This window comes from Pezoporus occidentalis, unplaced genomic scaffold, assembly GCF_034315485.1.
Source record: "Pezoporus occidentalis ecotype Australia unplaced genomic scaffold, CSIRO_AGI_Poc_V1 ctg2, whole genome shotgun sequence".
NCBI classification, from domain to species: Eukaryota; Metazoa; Chordata; class Aves; order Psittaciformes; family Psittacidae; genus Pezoporus; species Pezoporus occidentalis.
In genome coordinates, this window is record NW_026913855.1 from 21397261 (window position 1) to 21415226 (window position 17966).

General features: G+C 57.9%; 2 protein-coding genes across 2 annotated transcripts; both read left to right on the top strand.

Annotated features, from left to right (window-relative positions):
* Positions 1–3625: 3625 nt before the first annotated feature.
* On the top strand, positions 3626–5030 carry TMUB1 (transmembrane and ubiquitin like domain containing 1). The gene is made up of 3 exons (XM_062618174.1): positions 3626–3726; positions 3802–4230; positions 4588–5030. Exons 1-3 carry the CDS (start codon positions 3659–3661, stop codon positions 4940–4942), a joined length of 852 nt encoding a protein of 283 aa, XP_062474158.1. The 5' UTR covers positions 3626–3658; the 3' UTR covers positions 4943–5030.
* Positions 5031–5065: 35 nt separating this feature from the next.
* On the top strand, positions 5066–17613 carry FASTK (Fas activated serine/threonine kinase). The gene is made up of 10 exons (XM_062618173.1): positions 5066–5213; positions 5687–6299; positions 8128–8598; positions 9170–9318; positions 9555–9771; positions 9909–10068; positions 10454–10545; positions 10944–11580; positions 11701–11815; positions 17468–17613. The coding sequence occupies exons 2-10, from the start codon at positions 5732–5734 to the stop codon at positions 17552–17554; spliced, it is 2496 nt and encodes an 831-aa protein (XP_062474157.1). The 5' UTR covers positions 5066–5213; positions 5687–5731; the 3' UTR covers positions 17555–17613.
* The last annotated feature ends 353 nt before the right edge of the window (positions 17614–17966 follow it).

Consider the following 17966-nt stretch of genomic DNA (forward strand, 5'->3'; position numbering starts at 1 on the left):
CAGCTTATTTTCTACGTTCTGGAAGCTATAAATCCTGCTTCTGCTTCCTACACAGTGTATGTATTTTTCAAATCTCCTGCTTCCTTTGCATCCTGCACCCTCACATCCTGGGGATGTTCTCTCCATTTGCGGCAACCCAGCCCCAACCCTGAGCCCCCCCGGTTCCCCCAGGTTTTTCCCAGGGCCTTCTGCATCATCCTTAGTGACACAGGGAAGGGACAGCTTGTTCACACCAGCTTCTCACCCCTGCATCACACTTGAGGCAAAGTGCTGTGGGAGGTAGCAGTGCACCAATCATCCTGCAGCACCTCAGGGCCGGGCTCCTGCCTGCTCTCACTTCCTGGCTCACCCATCAGCCCAAGCACGTTGGCAGAGTGAGCAGAACCTGCACCCATGGGTGCTGCCCACCACTGCCATTAGACCCCTGGTGTCCTCCAGCCCTGAGACCCCTCCAGCCCTTCCCCGTGAGGGACAGTGTTGTGCTGCAGGGCAGCTTCCCAGGATCTTACCAGAGACCCCTCATTCGTGATGAGCATGGGGTCTCCCATGAGCTGGTTCTCCGCAGTCCTTTGTGAACGTGGATCCCCACCTCGCAATGCTGCAGCTCAGCACCCCCAACTCCCACCCTCCAGCTCCTTTTTCCAGCCCAACTCTCCCCACAACACGTCTCCATGTCTCTGAGCGGGGCTGACACCTCGTGCTGTTGGTGGGAGCTCCTCAGGAGCAGATTCAGCTGCAGAGGCGTTCATCTCTCCCATGTCTCTCCTCCCACAGGCACTGAGCTTCCCTGGAGGCACTAACGGGGCTCCTTGGTCCCACCAGGATGATAAAGGGAGATGCTTCAGGGAGAGGAGTCAGCTCCCAGTACAGACATTGACATGCGGACAGTGAGCAGGGATGCTCTGGTGTAAGACTGAATTCACAGCTTCCCGCTCTGCAGTGTAGCTGCTGAGGCAAATTACATCAGGGGACTGTCTCTCCTCCTCTGCCGGAAAGCATTCCTCCCCGTGGGCTTCCAGGATGACTGGGAAGTGAGGACACCAGGAACAGCCTATTTTTACATCCTGCTGTGCAAGCAAGTGCTCTGCTCTGGCAGCCTCACTTCCCAGCTCCCTCACTGCTGTTTGCAGGTCAAAAAAGCCTTCCCTGCAACGGCAGGATGAGTTCTGCTCTCGAGTTCTGCAAGACAGCAGCACACAGAGGATAGATGTTCTGTCTGCAGTGCCTTCTGCTAGTGCTGGTATGACACTTTGCTGCCTGCAGCCTTGAGCTCTCCCACCACACATCCCATCACCCTGCACTGCTGCAGCAGAATGATAAGCTGGGAGCAGTGATGACGAATGCAGAGCAGGATGGAGGAGGCAGCTGAGAGAATCACCACCTCCAGCTCCATGCCGCACCTCTGGGATTGGGAACAGGATCCCAGCTTCTCCCAGCCCCACCAACCAGCATGACATTCCCACCCAGAGTCCAGAAGGGTAAATGATGAATTCCCAGGAGCCATCCAGCTCCCTAGAACCTCCCTGCATCTCATGCACCTCTCCAGTCTATCATCTGAAATACCTTGTGCCATCAAAGCGATGGACCCCCAGAGCAATGCCCTGGGGAGGGGATACTGTCGCCACAGAATGACTCAGAACACCAGACTGGTTTGGGTTGGAAAGGACCTTAAAGCTCATCCAGTTCCAACCCCCTGCCATGGGCAGGGGCACCTTCCACTAGAGCAGGTTGCTCCAAGCCCCATTCAACCTGACCTTGAACCGAGGGAACTCCCTTCAGCTTTGTTCCTTTATGAGCACTACAGAAAAGCTGGGCCTCCAGCATTAAGGCTTCACACCAGACACTAATTGGCTAAGAGAGATTTTAGGGTAAATTATCCTGGTAAATATATCAAAATAAAGGTAAATATATCAAAACCAAGCTGGAGACAAAAGCTGCTCCACACTGATTTTTTTCATCTATCTTTCACACCTCCCTTCTTCATGAAGCCTGCAGATGGGTTTAAACACATCTGGGGATTCACAGTCCTCCAAAGGATTACTGGAACTTGGTCAGTTTTAGCCTTTAGCTTCTCCCGCTCCCCTGCGTCTTCTCTGCACGCACTTTCCGCTCACTTCGTAACACAGACCAAATCTTCACCAGAGCACAGCTCCTCCAGCCACTGGTGCTGCCTGTGGAATTTGCTGGATTGCTCACCTTGCTCTAGCATCACAGAATCTTTTATGTTGGAAAAGACCCTTAAAGCTCATCAACTACAACCCAGCATTGCCAACACCACCACTAACCCATGTCCCCAGGTGCCAATCTAAATCTCCCCTAGCACAACTGGAGTCCATTTCCTCTTGTTCTATCACAACAGACCACCCTCACACACACACACCCATCCTATCAGGCAGTTATAGAGTGACAAGATCTCCCCAGAGCCTCCTTTTCTCCAGACTGAACAAACCCACCTCTCTCAGCCTTTCTCCATAAGAGAGGTGCTCCAGTCCTCAGAGCGTTTCTACAGCTGCCTCTGGTCCCACTAACAGCTTTCCAAGGACATTCCATAAATGGGGAGAGAAGGGGCTAGTGAGCAGTCCTGCAGGAAGGGACTTGGTCGGTGGGGCGGGGGAAAAGTGGCTGGTCAGCAGCAGGCTTTGTGTGAATCAGCCCCGTGCCCTGGCTCCCAGAGAGCCTGGATAGCATCAAACAGCAGAACCAGCTGGTCAGAGAGGGAATTGTCCACTGTATTCAACATTAGGGCGGCCTCACCTGGAGCACTGTGTGCAAGTGCTATGCCCTGCTGTTTGTGAGGATGTGAAGTTCCTTTAATGCACCCAGGGAGGACACAAAGCTGGTGGCAGGGCTGGGCTGCAAATCCTCTGAGGAGCAGCTAAGGACTCTGGGCTTGTCCAGTCTGGAGGGAAAAAGGCTGAGGGGCAACCTCACGGCTCTGTACGTGAGGAGGGGAAGTGGTGAGGGAGGTGCTGATCCCTTCTCCGTGGGATCCAGGGTCAGGATGCATGTGAATGGCTCGAACCTGCATCAGGGGTGGTTCAGACCAGGCATTCAGAAGCATTTATGTAACAAGAGGATGCTCAAACCCTGGAACAGGTTCCCTAGAGATGTGGTTGATGCCCCAAACCTGCCACTGTTCAAGAGGCATTTGATCAATACCCTTAACAACATGCTTTAACTTTTGGCCAGCTCTGAAGTGATCTGGCAGTTGGACCAGGTGACGGTTGTAGCTAAATTCCTGTGCACATAGCCCAGTCGAGACTATTCTATGCATTGCGCTCAACAGCCATCCTTCCCTCCTAAGCCTCTCCAAGCGCCACCACATTAACACCAACACTCGAGCGCCTCCCTTCCTCCCCCTGAACCCAGGCCCGGCTGTCGCAGCCCCTTCCTCCATCCACCCCGGAGCACCGCATCTCCTGGGACAGGGACCACCAGGGACCATCAGCGCACAAACGGTAATGGCGGGTGAGGGAAGGCTATTAGCGGGAGTCCCGGCGCGGGGCACGCCGGGAGCTGTAGTCCCGCCCCGGCCTCCGGCACACGCAGAGCCAAGAAGCGGGACTACAGCTCCCTGCGTGCCCAGCAGGGGTAACCTTCTACGCATGCGCACAACAGAACTACAGCTCCCTGCGCGCTTCGCGGGTGCGCTCTGTGCATGCATCCATTGGGACTACAGCTCCCGGCGTGGCTTACGGGGAGGCGGAAGCGGCGCGATGGCGGCAGGTGAGGGCCCTAGGCCAGTCGTGGCTCCGGTCGCCTGCGGCCCGGCCGGCTGACGGCCCCGCTCTGTGCACCCAGGTCGGTAACCGCTACCGCCGCCGCCATGACGCTGATCGAGGGCGTTGGCGACGAGGTGACCGTGCTCTTCGCGTTGTTGCTGGTCGCCGTGGTGCTGGGGCTGGCCTGGGCCTCCACCCGCGCCCCCGAGCCCGCCGCCCCGCCCCGCGCTGCCGCGCCACTGCCCGAGGAGGGACCGAGCGCTGCCCCAACCCCCGTGGAGCACAAGGCCCCGCCGGCGGCGACAGCGGCTGCAGCGGCTCCCGATGGGCCGGGCGGGCTGGCGGCGGGGCTGCGGCCCCGGGCCAGCCCCACGCCTGCGCAGGGCTCCCTCAGTGAGGGAGACGGCGACCCTGCCGAGCCCACCATGGTGCTGCGGCTGAAGTTCCTCAACGACACGGAGCGCCTGGCCCGGGTGCGCCCCGGCGACACAGTTGGGTCCCTGAAGAGGTGAGGGGAGGGCAGGCCGGTTCTCCCGCGGCACCGCTCGGGGCTGCCCCGGCTTGGGCAGTGTTAGGGGCGTCCCCGAGCCCTGCCGACCGTTCCTGCCTTCCCTGGAGCAGCTGGGAGCTGACACTTGCACTCTTGTATGGGTGGTGTGTGCTCGGTGTGCCTATGACCATCCGTGGTGGGGTTGTCCTAGCGCCTTCACTTATGTCATTGCCTGTGGCAGTGGGTGGTGAAGTGCGGGTGTGGGGCTCAGCGGGTGGTCAGGGTGGGTGCATTCACTACCTGCCCCTGGGAGGCTGGACGGGGGGACTGTGTCCTGATGGGCGTGACATCTCCCTCCTTGCTGCCCCACTGCAGGGCCTATTTCCCCGGGCAGGAGCAGCAAGTGCGGCTGATCTACCAGGGGCAGTTGCTGCGCGATGACAGTCAGAGCCTGGCCTCCCTGCACCTTGCCCACAACAGCGTCCTGCACTGCCACATCTCCCAGCACAGCCCGGCTCCCGCGCCTGCCGGCCCCCATGCGTCCGCCGACCCCGTGCACGCTGCCCTCAACGTGGGCAGCCTCATGCTGCCGCTCTTCGTGCTGATGCTGGCCGTGCTCTGGTACTTCCAGCTCCAGTACCGCCATGTCTTCACCGCCACCGCCACCACCTTCTTAGCCGGCCTCACCCTCCTCTTCAGCTTCATGGCCTTCACCATGTACCGCAGATAGCACAGCTCTGCGCCCTGGAAGAGCTGCCGTGCCCCAGAGTACGCATGGTGCCAGGAGGCGGCTGCCTGCACTCCTGAACTGGGGGGCTGAACCTGTTCCGCAGGGCCGCAGCGCGCCTGAGCTGGCGGGTCCGCTGTGGGCCGCGCGGGGGGCGGGGCCGAGCCCGCGGCCCGGCGGGGGCTGTCGGGAAGATGGCGGACTCGGTGTCCGGGCGACGCTGAGCGGCCGGGGCGGCGGCGGCGGCGGGACATAGCGCGGCCGCGAGCGCCATGTAGGGCCCGGCACTGTGGGGCACGGCTGGGCCCGGCGGGTGGGCATGGGGGAGCCCCGGGTTCGCGGTCCCGTTGCGGCCCGGCCCGGCGCGGCGCTCCCGGTACCGTGGAGGAGCTCTCGGTGCGGCCTGGCCGTACCGGCCAGGGATCTGCGTGCGCTAGGGCTCCTGGGACAAAGGGAATCTGCGGGCCTCGGGAGAAGGGATGGGGATGGCGGAGGGACGACATCGGGGTGGGGGGGAGCACCTGAGCAGGCCGGGGGCCCGGGATAACGGGGCCTGTGCGGGGCGGGGGACCTGGTGCAGGGGGACTCCGAGTGCAGGGAGCTCAGAAGTGGGGAGTGTATGGGGCAGGTACCCCTGCACCCACAGAGGTGGATCTGGGCGGGTGGGGGGTCCCGGTGTGGGCTCTTTGTTACCCCTCACCGGCTGTTGCCGAGCTGATCCCTCTGCCGCCCTCCTCTCATCCCCAGGGTCTCCCGGTTCTCTGAAGCCTCCCGAGCCGCCCTGCCCTCGCCATGCTGCGCCTGCTGCCATGGCTCCGTGCTCTGACCCGGGAGAGTGTGTGGCCTGGAGTCCTGCAGGGCCTGGCTGCTGGTGACCGGAGCAGGGCCGGGATGTATCCCACCTGCTACTGTGCCGGCAAAGCGAAGCAGCGGGCTGTGCTGCTCCCCTTGGACCCCTATGGCCATGGGCTGCTGCACACCTTCCCCCCAGATGCCTACAGGACTCGAGGCCATGGCAAGAGGAAGAGCTGGAACTTCATCCACGAGAAGATGAGTTATGACACCTTCTTCACAATGAAGCGTCTGATTGAGCGCTCCCGCAGCGTGGGGGAAGTGCTGCGGTGGGTCACGCAGAATCCCAGCAAGGTGTCTGCCAGCCACTACCCCATCGCCCTGCACAAGCTGGGCCAGCTCTTGCAGCAGCAGCAGGGCCATGCTGCAGTGAATGGGGAGAGCCGTGGGCCTGGCCAGGTGCTGGAGCAGCCAGAGTTTCAGACTCTCTGTCAGGCCATTATCAGCGGCTGCTCCAAGTTCGATAACTTCAGTATTGTCAACTGCCTGTATGCCGCTGCTGCACTGGGTGAGTGTCTGGGCAGCCAGCGTTGGCTTCTGTGGGATCACCCACAGCAAATGGGGAGGTGGAGGGCAGTGGGGCAGTAGAACATGGGCCAGCATGTGGTCTGTGAGGTGAAAGGAAAGCTGGCTTGTCCAGCTGCCATGGAATGAGGAAGGATATACTGAGACAGGCACTGGTGTCTGGGTTTGTGTGTGGATTAACATGTGATGGTGGCTCTGTGGCAGATGGAGCTGTGCCCTGTGAAGGAGGAGGAGGCTCTGCTTGGGGTTGGAAGGATGGACTGGCTGCTTAGGGAGGAGCTCAGCTGGCTGCAGCAGTCAGCCCGAAGGGCAACCAAAGTGGTGGCCAGCGCTGCCTGGCAGGATGTGGGATAAACCACTCCTCGAGTTTTGTTCCAGCCCTGAAAATCAGGGAAACATCTGAGCATCAAAGCGTGTGATGCAAGATTTTGGCTAAACCCTTTGCAAGCTGTGTGCCCTGTGTCGGTGGGCATTTGATATTCAGGAGAGAGGGTTCAAGTTGATTTGGGTTCCTGCTCAGCAGCAGCCCCTGGGCATTACAGAGCCTCCACTGGGCTGGGGACCCCCAAGGGCCCTGCAGATCCTCCTGCTTGCTCTGGCAGTACCAGGGTGCCTGGCAGGTACCCCATGGTGTATGCCTTCCCACCCCAGTGGTTCCTGCCAGCCCCATGCACACGTCTCCTGCCATTCTGTTTGCTTTTATCTTTCCCCCCACTGCCACTGCACGCTGGGCTGAGGCCTTGGCTGAGCTGCCTGGTGCCGGCCATGAGTTGATGCAGTAACTCTAGATTCTGCTGGAAGGGGGAGGGAAGAGGTTCCTGTTCTTCCCTGCTCTGTCTCAGTGCTCTGTGTTTGTTGACGCTTAGCTCTGGGCTGCCAGGCGCCTCTCCCCTCAGCTGGGCTCCCCCCTGGCCTGCTCTGGATTTGACCCACACTTTGTTCTCTGTCAGTCGCCCTCCCCTGCTCACCATGCTCACTCGCTCATTAATAAAACACTCACCCGCCTCTTCTTCAAGGAACAAAGCAACTGCTCAGACCAATTCTTCGCTTTCCACCTTCTGGCTGATTTTTGATTAATGATAAAACGCAGCGACTTACCCCATGCTGCCTCCGTTGCTTTAAAGCCCTTTTGAAAACTGAAATCTCGTCAGCTGGCTCAGGAGAGCAGTGGGCTACCAGGGCCTCATACAGTGCCTAATGCTCCGTGTGTCTCCTGGACATATCTCTCCTGACACATGGAGGATGGCCTTTGCCTTTTTCCTGTGCACCTGGCCTCTCGTCTTTCCCTGGTTGAGTAATACACCCAGAGCTGGGGGAGAGCATTTTTCCCAGGAGTCAGGTTTGAAAGACTAAAGCTGCAGTAGGAAAAGGGAGAAGGCTGGAGATGTGAAAGGATTAGTTCCCATCACACAGAGACAGTTTTTTTTTCAGTGATGTGTTGATTTATTGTTTGTTTTCCAACCATAACTTTTTTTTTAAGTACCTTTAGAGGTGTCTTATTTGTCTTTAAGAAGTTGGAGAGTTAAGAAATAAACCTCACTTTTGCAGATGAACTAAAGGACTTCCATTTTGGCAGAGCAGGGGGTAATAACCTAGCAGCTCCACGTGATTTTTTCTGTGGTTCAGATGCCCTCATATTCTGGTCAGGCTTTGCCAGAATGGTCCCTTTCCCTTTCCCACCTTTGATTTGATCACTGACATGGCAGACCTGTCCTCTGGCTGTAGTATAGTGCCTGAGCCTACGAGGGCAGTTGTGTATAGTGAAGATGGGAGATGGAGTCTGGACATCCCTCATCCCTTCCCTGTCACAGGCCTCCCTGGGGAATCGCCGCTGGTGCGAGTGCTGGAGGATGAATCCCGGAGCCGCCTGGGCCGCTTCAACCAGAAAGATGTCTCCATGGTGTTCAGCAGCGTGATGAGGCTGCACCCATCCAGCCCCCACCCCCTGGTTGAGTCTTGCCTCAGCAGCTTGGAGCGGCACCTGGAGAAGGAGCGGCACCCCCAGACCCTGTTCCTGCTCCTTTCCTACTACCGGCTGCGGGCACAGGCGCTGCAGGGACACCCGGCCTCCGACCAGCAGCTGATCAACAACCGCAAGATCCTGCGCCTCGTCAGGCACACACTGGGGCAAGTGAGTGCCATGCGGGAGCATGAGCTGGCCCTCTTGGATGAAATGCTGGCCCTGTGTGCCCAGGAGGCGAACAACAAGGCCCTGGAGGCCATCTTCAGCTCTCAGCTCTTCTACGAGAACCGCCAAGAGCGCTTCATCCGCAGCATGGCAGGTGAGGGCAGGGTCTGCCCAGGCAGGGTCCTTGTCCACTGTGTGAGCCTCTGCCCCAGTGCAGGGGGGTCCATGCACTTGGCAGTCTTGGAGCCTCCTGTCCTGGCCCCAGAGGACATCTCAGTGTATGACAGCACCAGGGGTTTATGCTGAGTGCCAGGAGCTCAACACCTTAGTGAGGCTGGAGCGGGAGATGCTCTGTGCTGTGGATGTTCTGTCACTCACTTCCCAGCCTAGTCCTTCCAGGGTTCGGAGCCTGCCTTACCTCGAGACTGGGAGCAGGCTGTTTTCAGTGGGGTTTCTAGAGAAGGGACCCCATTCTGTGTATATTCCAGCTGTGTTTCCTGGTGTGCGTGTGATGGGATTCTGCCTGAGCCTCTCACAAGCCACATAACTTAAAGGTTTTTGGAAGTCTTCTGAGTTTCAGGAGAGATGGCTTTGCTCTGGGTCTTGTTATATCCCACCTGCCTGCACTGCCTTTTCTGCCCAGGCTGTAGTGGCTCCTGGAGAGCCAGAGTTGAGCCAGAGCCAGGCCTCTCTGATGATACCCTGCTGTGGTTTGCCCTGTGCAGAGTGGCTCCCCAGGAAGGCAGAGAACCTCACCCCCTACACCATGGCCCTCATCGCCAAGTATGTGGCCCGGCACCGGCTGCGTGAGCCACGGCTGCTTGATACCATCGCAAACTTCCTCCTAAAGCGTGGGGAGCAGCTCGACAGCAAGGTGAGTGTTCACCCCATGCTGGGAGGATGCCTGGGGCCGGCTCCAGAGCTGCCCCGGTGCTGGGGAACCATGTCACTTCTCTGCCTTTGGGCTGGTTCTTCTTGCTGGCAGGAACCAGGATGTGCTCTGGTTCTTATAGGCTGTGAGAGCCTGTTCCTGCCCAGCTCTGGACAGGTTTGTCCTGTCCTTTCTCCCACTGCCTGGTCCAGCCCCACTCATTCTCCTCCTGCCCGCAGGTGATCCAGAAGCTGGTGTTTCCCTTCAGTCGCATGAATTACCGCCCATCCAACCACAGTGAGCTCTTCCCCAAGCTGGAGGCCATCCTGGAGCAGAAGGCCGGCAGCTCACCCCTGGCGACCGTCAACATCCTCATGTCCATGTTTCAGCTCAGCCATTTCCCACAGACCGTCCTGCACCAAGTCTTCTCCCCAGCCTTCATCACCAATGTTATGAGTATGTTGGGCCATTTCCAGGCATCACAGCTCAGGGCTGGGGTGGCGGCAGGTTTGGGAAGCACTGGAGAGACCAGGAGCGTGGCTGGGGCAGCAGGAGCTGCCTGGCAGTGTTTAACACGTATCCTGTCCCCACAGGCAGCCCCTACGCGTTGATCGTGCGCCGCTACCTCTCACTGCTGGATGCTGCAGTGGAGCTGGAGTTCCATGACTACAGCGGCCCGCGCCTCGACCCGCGCTACCGCGTCCTCATGTTCGAGCATGCCCTCACGGCTGACGAGGCCAACAGAAAGTACAGGTCAGTGCTGGGGAGCGAGGGGAGGGCTTCCCCAGGGGTGCCAACCTGACTGCCAGTTCCACCACTAAACCATGGCCCTAAAGCGCCATGTCTGCAGGTCTTCTAAATACCTCCAGGGGTGGTGAGTCCTGGAGGACTGGACCACGGGGCAGCCTGTTCCAGTGATTGACAACCTTTGGGGAAGAAGAATATGCTGGTGGTGTAACAGTATGGAGAGGAGCTTTTCTGCTGAATGAGCCCAAAGGCTTTCCTTATTTCCCACTCCCAGAGGCCTCCATGACTCTGCACAGATGTGCTCAGAGGGACAGTGTGGGTTGGCGGTGCCTGAGGGGGCAGGATGGGGGTTCTCCCTGTTGCATCCTTTGACTCTTCCTTTTCCCCTCAGTTACAAGGGGCTGGTGGCTGAGGCCCTGCGGCAGCTGGTGGGAGAAGAGTGCTATCGGCAGGATGAGGTGCTGCCCCCAGGATACTGCACAGGTAGCTTGGCTGCACTAGAGCAGGGCCATGGCTCCCAGAGGAGCTGGCAGTGGGATTTGCGGGGCTGTGGGCACAGTAGAAGCCCTGCAGCTGCCTGAGTGCTTCAGGGAGGCCTGAGGGTGGTAGCTTATTCAGGGCAGAACTAGATTTGGCTGCTTTGTCACCACCTTCCCCATGACACTGCTTTCTCCCGGTGCTTCAGGACGAAGCTTCCCAAGCTGCCCTACTGCAGGAGGGCTCAGCTGGGCCAGTGTGGTAGTGGGGGGTTCCCTCTGCTTTCCTGTCTGCTGAGCTGGGTGGTACAGTCTCCCACTCTGGGACACGTGGGGTCTCCGAGCACATGTCCCATCAGTAGAGGGGTCTCAAGTCTGGCGCTGATCCCTGTTCTCTTTCCGTAGACTTCTTGCTGTGGATCAACCGCTCGGGCACTGTGCTGCCTCTCTCCCGTGTTCCTGCAGCTTCCAAGGCTCCCTCTGTCCACAGTACAACATCCCCTGCCGCCATCTCCTTGCGCTCGAGCGTCCTGGCCCTCACCTCAGACTTGCAGGACTTTGCCCCGTTTGCTCCAGAGACACCAAGCAGCCCCCCAGGATCCCGGGAGAACAACCTGGCTGGGAGGTTCCTCCCCACACTTTGCCCTGCCCCGGGGGGGCCCTGCTACCAGCCCCCCTCAGACTATTACTGCAGCCTGAGTAAAGAGTCTTCCCTGGAGAGCCAGGGCAGCTCCACGTTAAGCAGCCCTTCTGAGTGCCTCTCCGCACAGCCAGCTGGCACCCCTGACTGCTCCCCCAGGGGCACCTCCGCAGCCACGCTCTTCCAGTTCCCTATCAGCAAGATCCTGGAGGAGGAAGAGGAGACTACTGCCAGCTGCACTGGCCATGATCACAATTGCTTCCAGGGGGAGCAGGCACAGGAGGAGACGGAGGAAAGGAGTCCCCCCACCAGCGAGGATGCCTGCCCTCCACCCTCTCCATGCCGGCCCAGCCCCAAGCGAGGGCCAAGCGATGGCCTGCAGGGAGCTGAGATGATTCAGAGGTACCAAGCTGCCCTTCATCCTCTGCTGTTGTGGGGACTGGGTGGCACTGCTGCCCATCCTGCCTTCAGGGTCTGTGACATGGGTAACACTGTCTTCCTCCTCCTCTCTGTCCTCTGCAGGGTGGTGCTGTCAGTCAATGACAAGTGGCATTACTGCCAGAACTCCGATATCCTGGTGGGCTCACGAGCCATGAGGGACAGGCACTTGCGACTGCTGGGCTACTGTTTAGTTCAGGTAAGAGAGGGACTGCCCCCTTCCCTCCCCCAGGCAGAAACTACCCATGGCCCTGCGGCAAGATGGGCTAGAGAACTGGCACCTCCACTGCAAGCACTCCCAGTGCCAGCCCTCCTTCCTCCTTCTGTGCTTGCTGCTAGCAAGAGGAAGCAGTGAGTCATCTTCACAGCTACTTTTTGCCCTCCCTCCCCACACCAAGACTTTTTCCATGCAGCTGGTGGAAAGCAGGGATAGGGGCACAGCCCCTTGTGTCCACTGGTGCTGCAGGAATCCTGGTGTGGAGCTGAGAGACAACCAGCTCGCTAGTCAGGGAGGGGGAACAGGGGAACGCTGTCTCAGCTGGGTTCAGCAGACACATCAGCTGCAGGGCCTCTGGGTAGAAATGAAGTGAGGACTTAGCTCAGGCTGATACCCTGCACTGTGATCCAAGCTGTGGGTTCTGCAGCATGCCTCTGGCCGCTGTGGTGGAGGTGAGGTGAGGCCAACCTCCATTTGGTGCCGGTTTTGGAGCCCTGGCCTGTTTGCGTGCAGCCTCTGGCTGGTCTGTGGCAAGAGCTGTGAATGAAGGCCTCAAGGCTTCACTGACACCTTTGTAATTGTCTTTGGTAACTTCAGGCATTGTTTTGAGGTGTGCAGCTTCTGCAAGACTCTTTGTGAGGCGATTTGTAACTGGAGGATGGATCTTTCTGAGGAAAACAGGCAGGCCTCTCATTCCTGTTTACTTCTCCACTTCAGGGGTCACCTGAATTACAGTCATAGGTCTATTAAGCAGTCCCATAACCATTTGTTAAAGCTTCTTGCCTCCCTGCTGCTGACGTCACTGTGTGCCAGCATGAAGCTCCTCCTCATTTCATAATTTGCAATGTACGTAGTTCAGAAGCCCTTTGTTTATGCATAGCTTCGGCAGTCCCATGACTCACAGTGTGGTATTTCCTTGGAGATCCCTTGGAGATCACTGCAGGGCAGTGCAGCAGGCCCAGCTCTCCCGTGCAGCCCACCTTGGGTCTCCCTTGTGCTGGGCTTTGGGATGAGCAGCTGTGGGGCTGAGCAGCTTTGCTGTGGAGGAGCGCTCCCAGCTGCTGCCACAGACTCTCGCTGTGTGTCTGGGCTCCGGGATGCCCTTGGCTGGGGAAGGTGCTTGGCACAACTGCCTCCACTCCCAGCTTTGGGCCACTGCGTCCCAGAGCTGCCCTTGCTTGCCTGCCCTGTGCTGCACCCGCAGCAGCCAGGGACCATGCTCACCTTGCCCAGTGTCCATGTCCTGCCTCAAACCATCTATGGTGACCATTACTGCGTGTGTCAGGGCTTTTCCAGGAGAATGAGGCTGTGACCAGCAGTGTCCCTGAAGAGCAAGGCAGAAGGGCAAGAGTGCAGGCAAACAAGAGCTATCTTGCAGTCTGCTGTTAGGTGTCAGGATCTGTGTGACCGAGGCTCTAGAGCTCCTTTGTGCCCTCTGCTCAGCATGATCGTGGGACAGCTGCTGCTGTGGTCAGCTCCCTTTGGGTGTGTGAGAATGGCTACGCTGGTCCCATCCCCTCTAGTCCCTCTCCAGCAGCAGGCAGTGACACATCCTTGGAAAATGAGTCAGACGTGGATCACAGATAGCCTGAGAACTCCTGCACCTGCCTGAAGACCTGTGTTTGATCTTCCCAATGGACCTCTTCTCTGTGAGCTTTTTATACCTCTTTGAGCCTGCTCTCTTCCACACCTGTAGTGTCCCGTGCCAGGCAGCTCCAGGCACTATCACCTGCAACAAGCCCTTGTTTGTTTTAAGCCTGTCAGCTCAGCTGACGTGTGCTGCTGGGTCTGGTACCACGAGGGAGAGAAGAGCAGCTCTGCGGTCACCACCTTCTACATTTGTGTTTCCAGAGTTGCTTCCCCTTGGCCACCCCTTTAAGATGAAGAACCCCAGGCAGTTCAACTTCTTCCTGAGCTGAAACTGCTTCACAGCTTGCAGGTTGTTCTTGCTCATCTCGTTTGAGGTTCATTTCCTCTTCTTCTGATAGCTTTACTACATCTCAGAGTAGCTTAGGTTGTCAGGAGCTTCTGGAGATCACCCAGTCCAGCCCTGGCTCACACAGGCAGGATCCTCAGTACCATAACCAGTGGAGATTTGAATGACTCAAAGAGAGGTTGCTTTCTGAGTAATCTGGTCCAGGGTCAAGGCCAGTGCTGCTTTACCCTCACAGTAAAAGAGGTTTTTCTTAGTATGGGCAGGGGTGTGTGTGTGTAGCTTAAGTGGTGTTTCTGGTGGTTTAGGTTTGTGCCCTTGCGTCTCTCTCTGTCACTGGGCACCACTGAGAGTCTGGCTCCCTATTGTTTCCGACTGCCTGTCAGATATTTGCACATATATAAGATACCCCAATCCTTTTCTTCTCCAGTGCTGTCAACCTCTCTTTGTATATCACATGCTGTAGTCCCCTGATCATCCTTATGGCCTTGCACTGGATGTGCTCTGGTACATCCATGTCTTGTTCTGGAGAGCTCATCACTAGACACTTCAGTTGTGTCTCACCAGTTCTCAGTAGCAGACAGGGATCTGCTGCCTCCCATAGAATCATAGAATGGTTATGGTTGGAAAGGACCTTAAGATCATCAAGTTCCAACCCCCCTGCCGTGGGCAGGGACACCTTACACTAAACCATGTCACCCAAGGCTCTGTCCAACCTGGCCTTGAACACTGCCAGGGATGGAGCATTCACAACTTCCCTGGACAACCCATTCCAGTGCCTCACCACCCTTACAGTAAAGAACTTCTTTATATCCAGTCTAAACTTCCCCTGTCTAAACCCATTATCCCTTGTCCTATTGCTACAGTCCCTAACGAAGAGTCCCTCTCCAGCATCCTTGTAGGCCCTCATTCAGATACTGGAAGGCTGCTATGAGGTCTCCACGCAGTCTTCTCTTCTCCAGGCTGAACAGCCCCAACTTCCTCAGCCTGTCTTCATACGGGAGGTGCTCCAGTCCCCTGATCATCCTCGTGGCCCTTCTCTGGACTTGTTCCAACAGTTCCATGTCCTTTTTATGTTGAGGACACCAGAACTGCACACAATACTCCAGGTGAGGTCTCATGAGAGCAGAGTAGAGGGTCAGGATCACCTCCTTCGACCTGCTGGTCATGCTCCTTTTGACGCAGCCCAGGATACTGTTGGCTTTCTGGGCTGCAAGTGCACACTGCTGGCTCATAGGGAGCTTCTCATGGACCAACACCGCCAAGTCCTTCACAGGGCTACTCTCAGTCCAGTCTCCACCAGCCTGTAGCTGTGCCTGGGATTGCTCTGACCCAGGTGCAGGACCTTGCACTTGGCATGGTTCAACTTCATGAGGTTGGCATCAGCCCACCTCACAAGCGTGTCAAGGTCCCTCTGGATGGCATTCCTTCCCTCCATCGGATCAACCAAACCACACAGCTTGGTGTCATCAGCAAACTTGCTGAGGGCGCACTCAATCCCACTGTCCATGTCACCAACAAAGATGTTGAACAAGACCGGTCCCAACACTGATCCCTGAGGGACACCACTCGTTACTGGTCTCCAGCTGGACATTGAGCCATTGACGACAACTGTTTGCGTGTGGCATCCAGCCAGTTCCTCATTAATCTGGTGGTCTGGTGCTTTTCCTAATGCAGCCTGGGATGCCACTGGCCACCTTTCTCCAAGGGAGCACTGCAGGCGGGTTTCTTCAGCCTGTTTGTAAGTCCCTTCTGAAGGCAGCAGACCCATCTGGTGCACCAGCCTCTCCTCCCCATTTTGTACATCCACAGCCTTACCAGGGCTGCACTTGGTGCTGGTGTCCAGGTTGCAGATGAGGACACTAAACGGTGTTAGCCCCATGGTGACTCCTGGGTGTGCAGCCTGTGACTGGTCCAGCTGGACACGGTGCCTGTGCTCACACCTCAGCCATCCTTACAGTTGATTTAGGGCCTTCTCTTATTGGCTGTGGCACTGCCATGTGTCTGCTCGGCTGGTGCTGGAGTGCCTGTCATGCCTGGCATGCTGCTAAGCTGTCTGGGTATGTCTGTGTGATGGTGCCAGGGCTGTGTTCCTTGGATGCCATTGATCCGTGGCAGTGGCAGGTGTGGCTTTGTCAGTGTCTCTGAGCAGGGCTTCCTCCCAGGAGAGCCCACTCCTTCCATGGCACAGCAAGCAGGGGCTGCCCGTGATTACTGCAGAGGATGCTGGAGGGCGACTCCTCATCAGGGACTAGAGATGGGACAAGGGGAAATGGGTTTAAATGTAAACAGAGGAAGTTATAAAACAGGTTAGGTATAAGGAGGAAGTTCTCTGCTGTGAGGGTGGTGAGGCACTGGAAAAGGCTCCCCATGAAAGCAGTGGCTGCCCCATCCCTGGCAGTGCTCAAGGCCAGGCTGGACAGAGCTTGGAGCAACCTGGTCTAGTGGAGGGTGTCCCTGCCTGTGGCAGGGGGTTGGAACCGCATGAGATTTAAGGCCCCTTCCAACCCAAAGCAGTCTGTGATTCTGTGACATTACCAGGTCGTGTACCCAGCCCCTTCCTTGCCTCCATCCTCAGCCAGTCCTGTGCCTTCCTTCCACCCTTCTGGCAGACCGGCAGTGTCATTGCAGGGTCACCTACCTTAGACCCTCCGCTCTCTCACAGATGCTCTGGGGCTCATGCTTTCCAAGGCAAATGTTCTTTTCCCTCGTGGTCCTGGCCTTTTATTGACAGCAGCTCTTTTCCCTTGGAATTTTCTAGGTAAGGACATGCTCCTTCCTTCCCAGTACCCTGCCCGGAATAATGGCCAGATTTGATGTTGCCACAAGCCCTGTCCTGCGCTGGCAGTTCTTGCTTCCAGCCTGTTGTTTGAAGGAGCTTTCTGTGCTGTTGATGCTTTTGTGGTGCCTGCAGGGCAAGCCCACTGGGGAGGCAGACCCCACAGAGCTGGGCCATGAGGAAGGGAGCATGAAGCAGTGCAAGGAAGTGGCTCCATACAAGAACTGCCAGAAGCACTGCCAGAAGCCTTTGGTTCAGACTTCCTGCAGCCAGAGGACTTGGTTCCTTCTCCCCATGCAGAGTTAGCCGCCGTCTTCACCCCTGGCCTCCATGGGACTGGGAGAACAGCTCCTGTCTGCAGCCTGTCCACTATCCTGCGGCAGTTGCAGTTTGTCTGTGTGCCATCCCACTGGCTCATCTGTGATGGTCACAAACAGGTCCTGGACCTTGTGTAGCACCCATGTAAGGATCTGGCCTTTCCACAGAGTCCCTGGGTCATCTGTGCCAAGTGTTCCCACCCTGTCCCTTCAGGATGCCTACTATTAGCCCTGTTTCTCAATATGCTGGTGAGAAAAAGCTCCCTCTGTTGCAGGCATAGGGATCGGGATGGGGCTGCCTGTGGATGCAGGTGCCGGAGTGGGCAAGTAGGGTCAGGGCTGACATGCTGAGAAGGCATGTCCCTCACTGGGTAGCCCCCTCACTTCTTCTGCCCTGCGGCAGGGAGATGCAGCGCTGGGGCTTGTCAGCTCCTCCTTGTGCCTTCCCTCCCCTTGGAAGGAGCATCGCTGCCCTTCTTCCCTAGGAAGGGGCCCAAGCCCTAGTTGTTCTCCCTTGCCATCACAGCCAGGTGTCCTAGTCGGTCCGGGGCTGGGTGCTGATGGTGGGGGGGCTGCTCTGACTGTTTCTCCTCGTCCACTTTCAGCTGCCCTACACGGAGCTGGAGAAGGTGAGTGGCATCGAGGAAGCCAAGCACTACCTGCGGCAGAAGCTGAGGGAGCTGCGCTTCTGAGGGACGGATGCGTTGGCCCTGGGTGGGGAGGGGGCAGAGTGGGGAGGGGGCGGCAGCTGCTGCAGCCCATTTCCCCTGGTTAGGGGGGGATAGAACTGCCCCCCATGCTGGGGGGAATGTGGGGCAAGGCTTGGGCACCTTCTCCTTGATGTGGGGCTGGGGTAGTGTGAGATTATTTATTGTGTTAGCAGGGGAAGGGGTATGATTTGGGTGCGTAGGGGAGTCTTTGGGTGCTGGGGATGACGGGTCCCACACTGCCCCCCCCCCAGCGCTGTCTGCAAGCATTGCTGCAGCGGGGCCTGGCCAGGTCTCCTGGCAGCTTTGGGGGATCCCTGTGCTCCCAGCACTGCTGTGGGAAGGGAGGGCTGGGCCTGGCCCCCACTGCGGGGTCCCAGGAGCCGTGACAGACCCT

What these genes read in the sequence shown, in the direction of transcription:
- TMUB1 (XM_062618174.1), top strand. Translation starts at nt 3,659, where the DNA reads ATGCATCCATTGGGACTACAGCTCCCGGCGTGGCTTACGGGGAGGCGG. An exon ending in AAGCGGCGCGATGGCGGCAG is followed by an intron (nt 3,727 to 3,801) that starts GTGAGGGCCCTA and finishes CTGTGCACCCAG; the next exon opens with GTCGGTAACCGCTACCGCCG. An exon ending in ACAGTTGGGTCCCTGAAGAG is followed by an intron (nt 4,231 to 4,587) that starts GTGAGGGGAGGG and finishes GCCCCACTGCAG; the next exon opens with GGCCTATTTCCCCGGGCAGG.
- FASTK (XM_062618173.1), top strand. Translation starts at nt 5,732, where the DNA reads ATGCTGCGCCTGCTGCCATGGCTCCGTGCTCTGACCCGGGAGAGTGTG. An exon ending in GTATGCCGCTGCTGCACTGG is followed by an intron (nt 6,300 to 8,127) that starts GTGAGTGTCTGG and finishes TCCCTGTCACAG; the next exon opens with GCCTCCCTGGGGAATCGCCG. An exon ending in CTTCATCCGCAGCATGGCAG is followed by an intron (nt 8,599 to 9,169) that starts GTGAGGGCAGGG and finishes TGCCCTGTGCAG; the next exon opens with AGTGGCTCCCCAGGAAGGCA.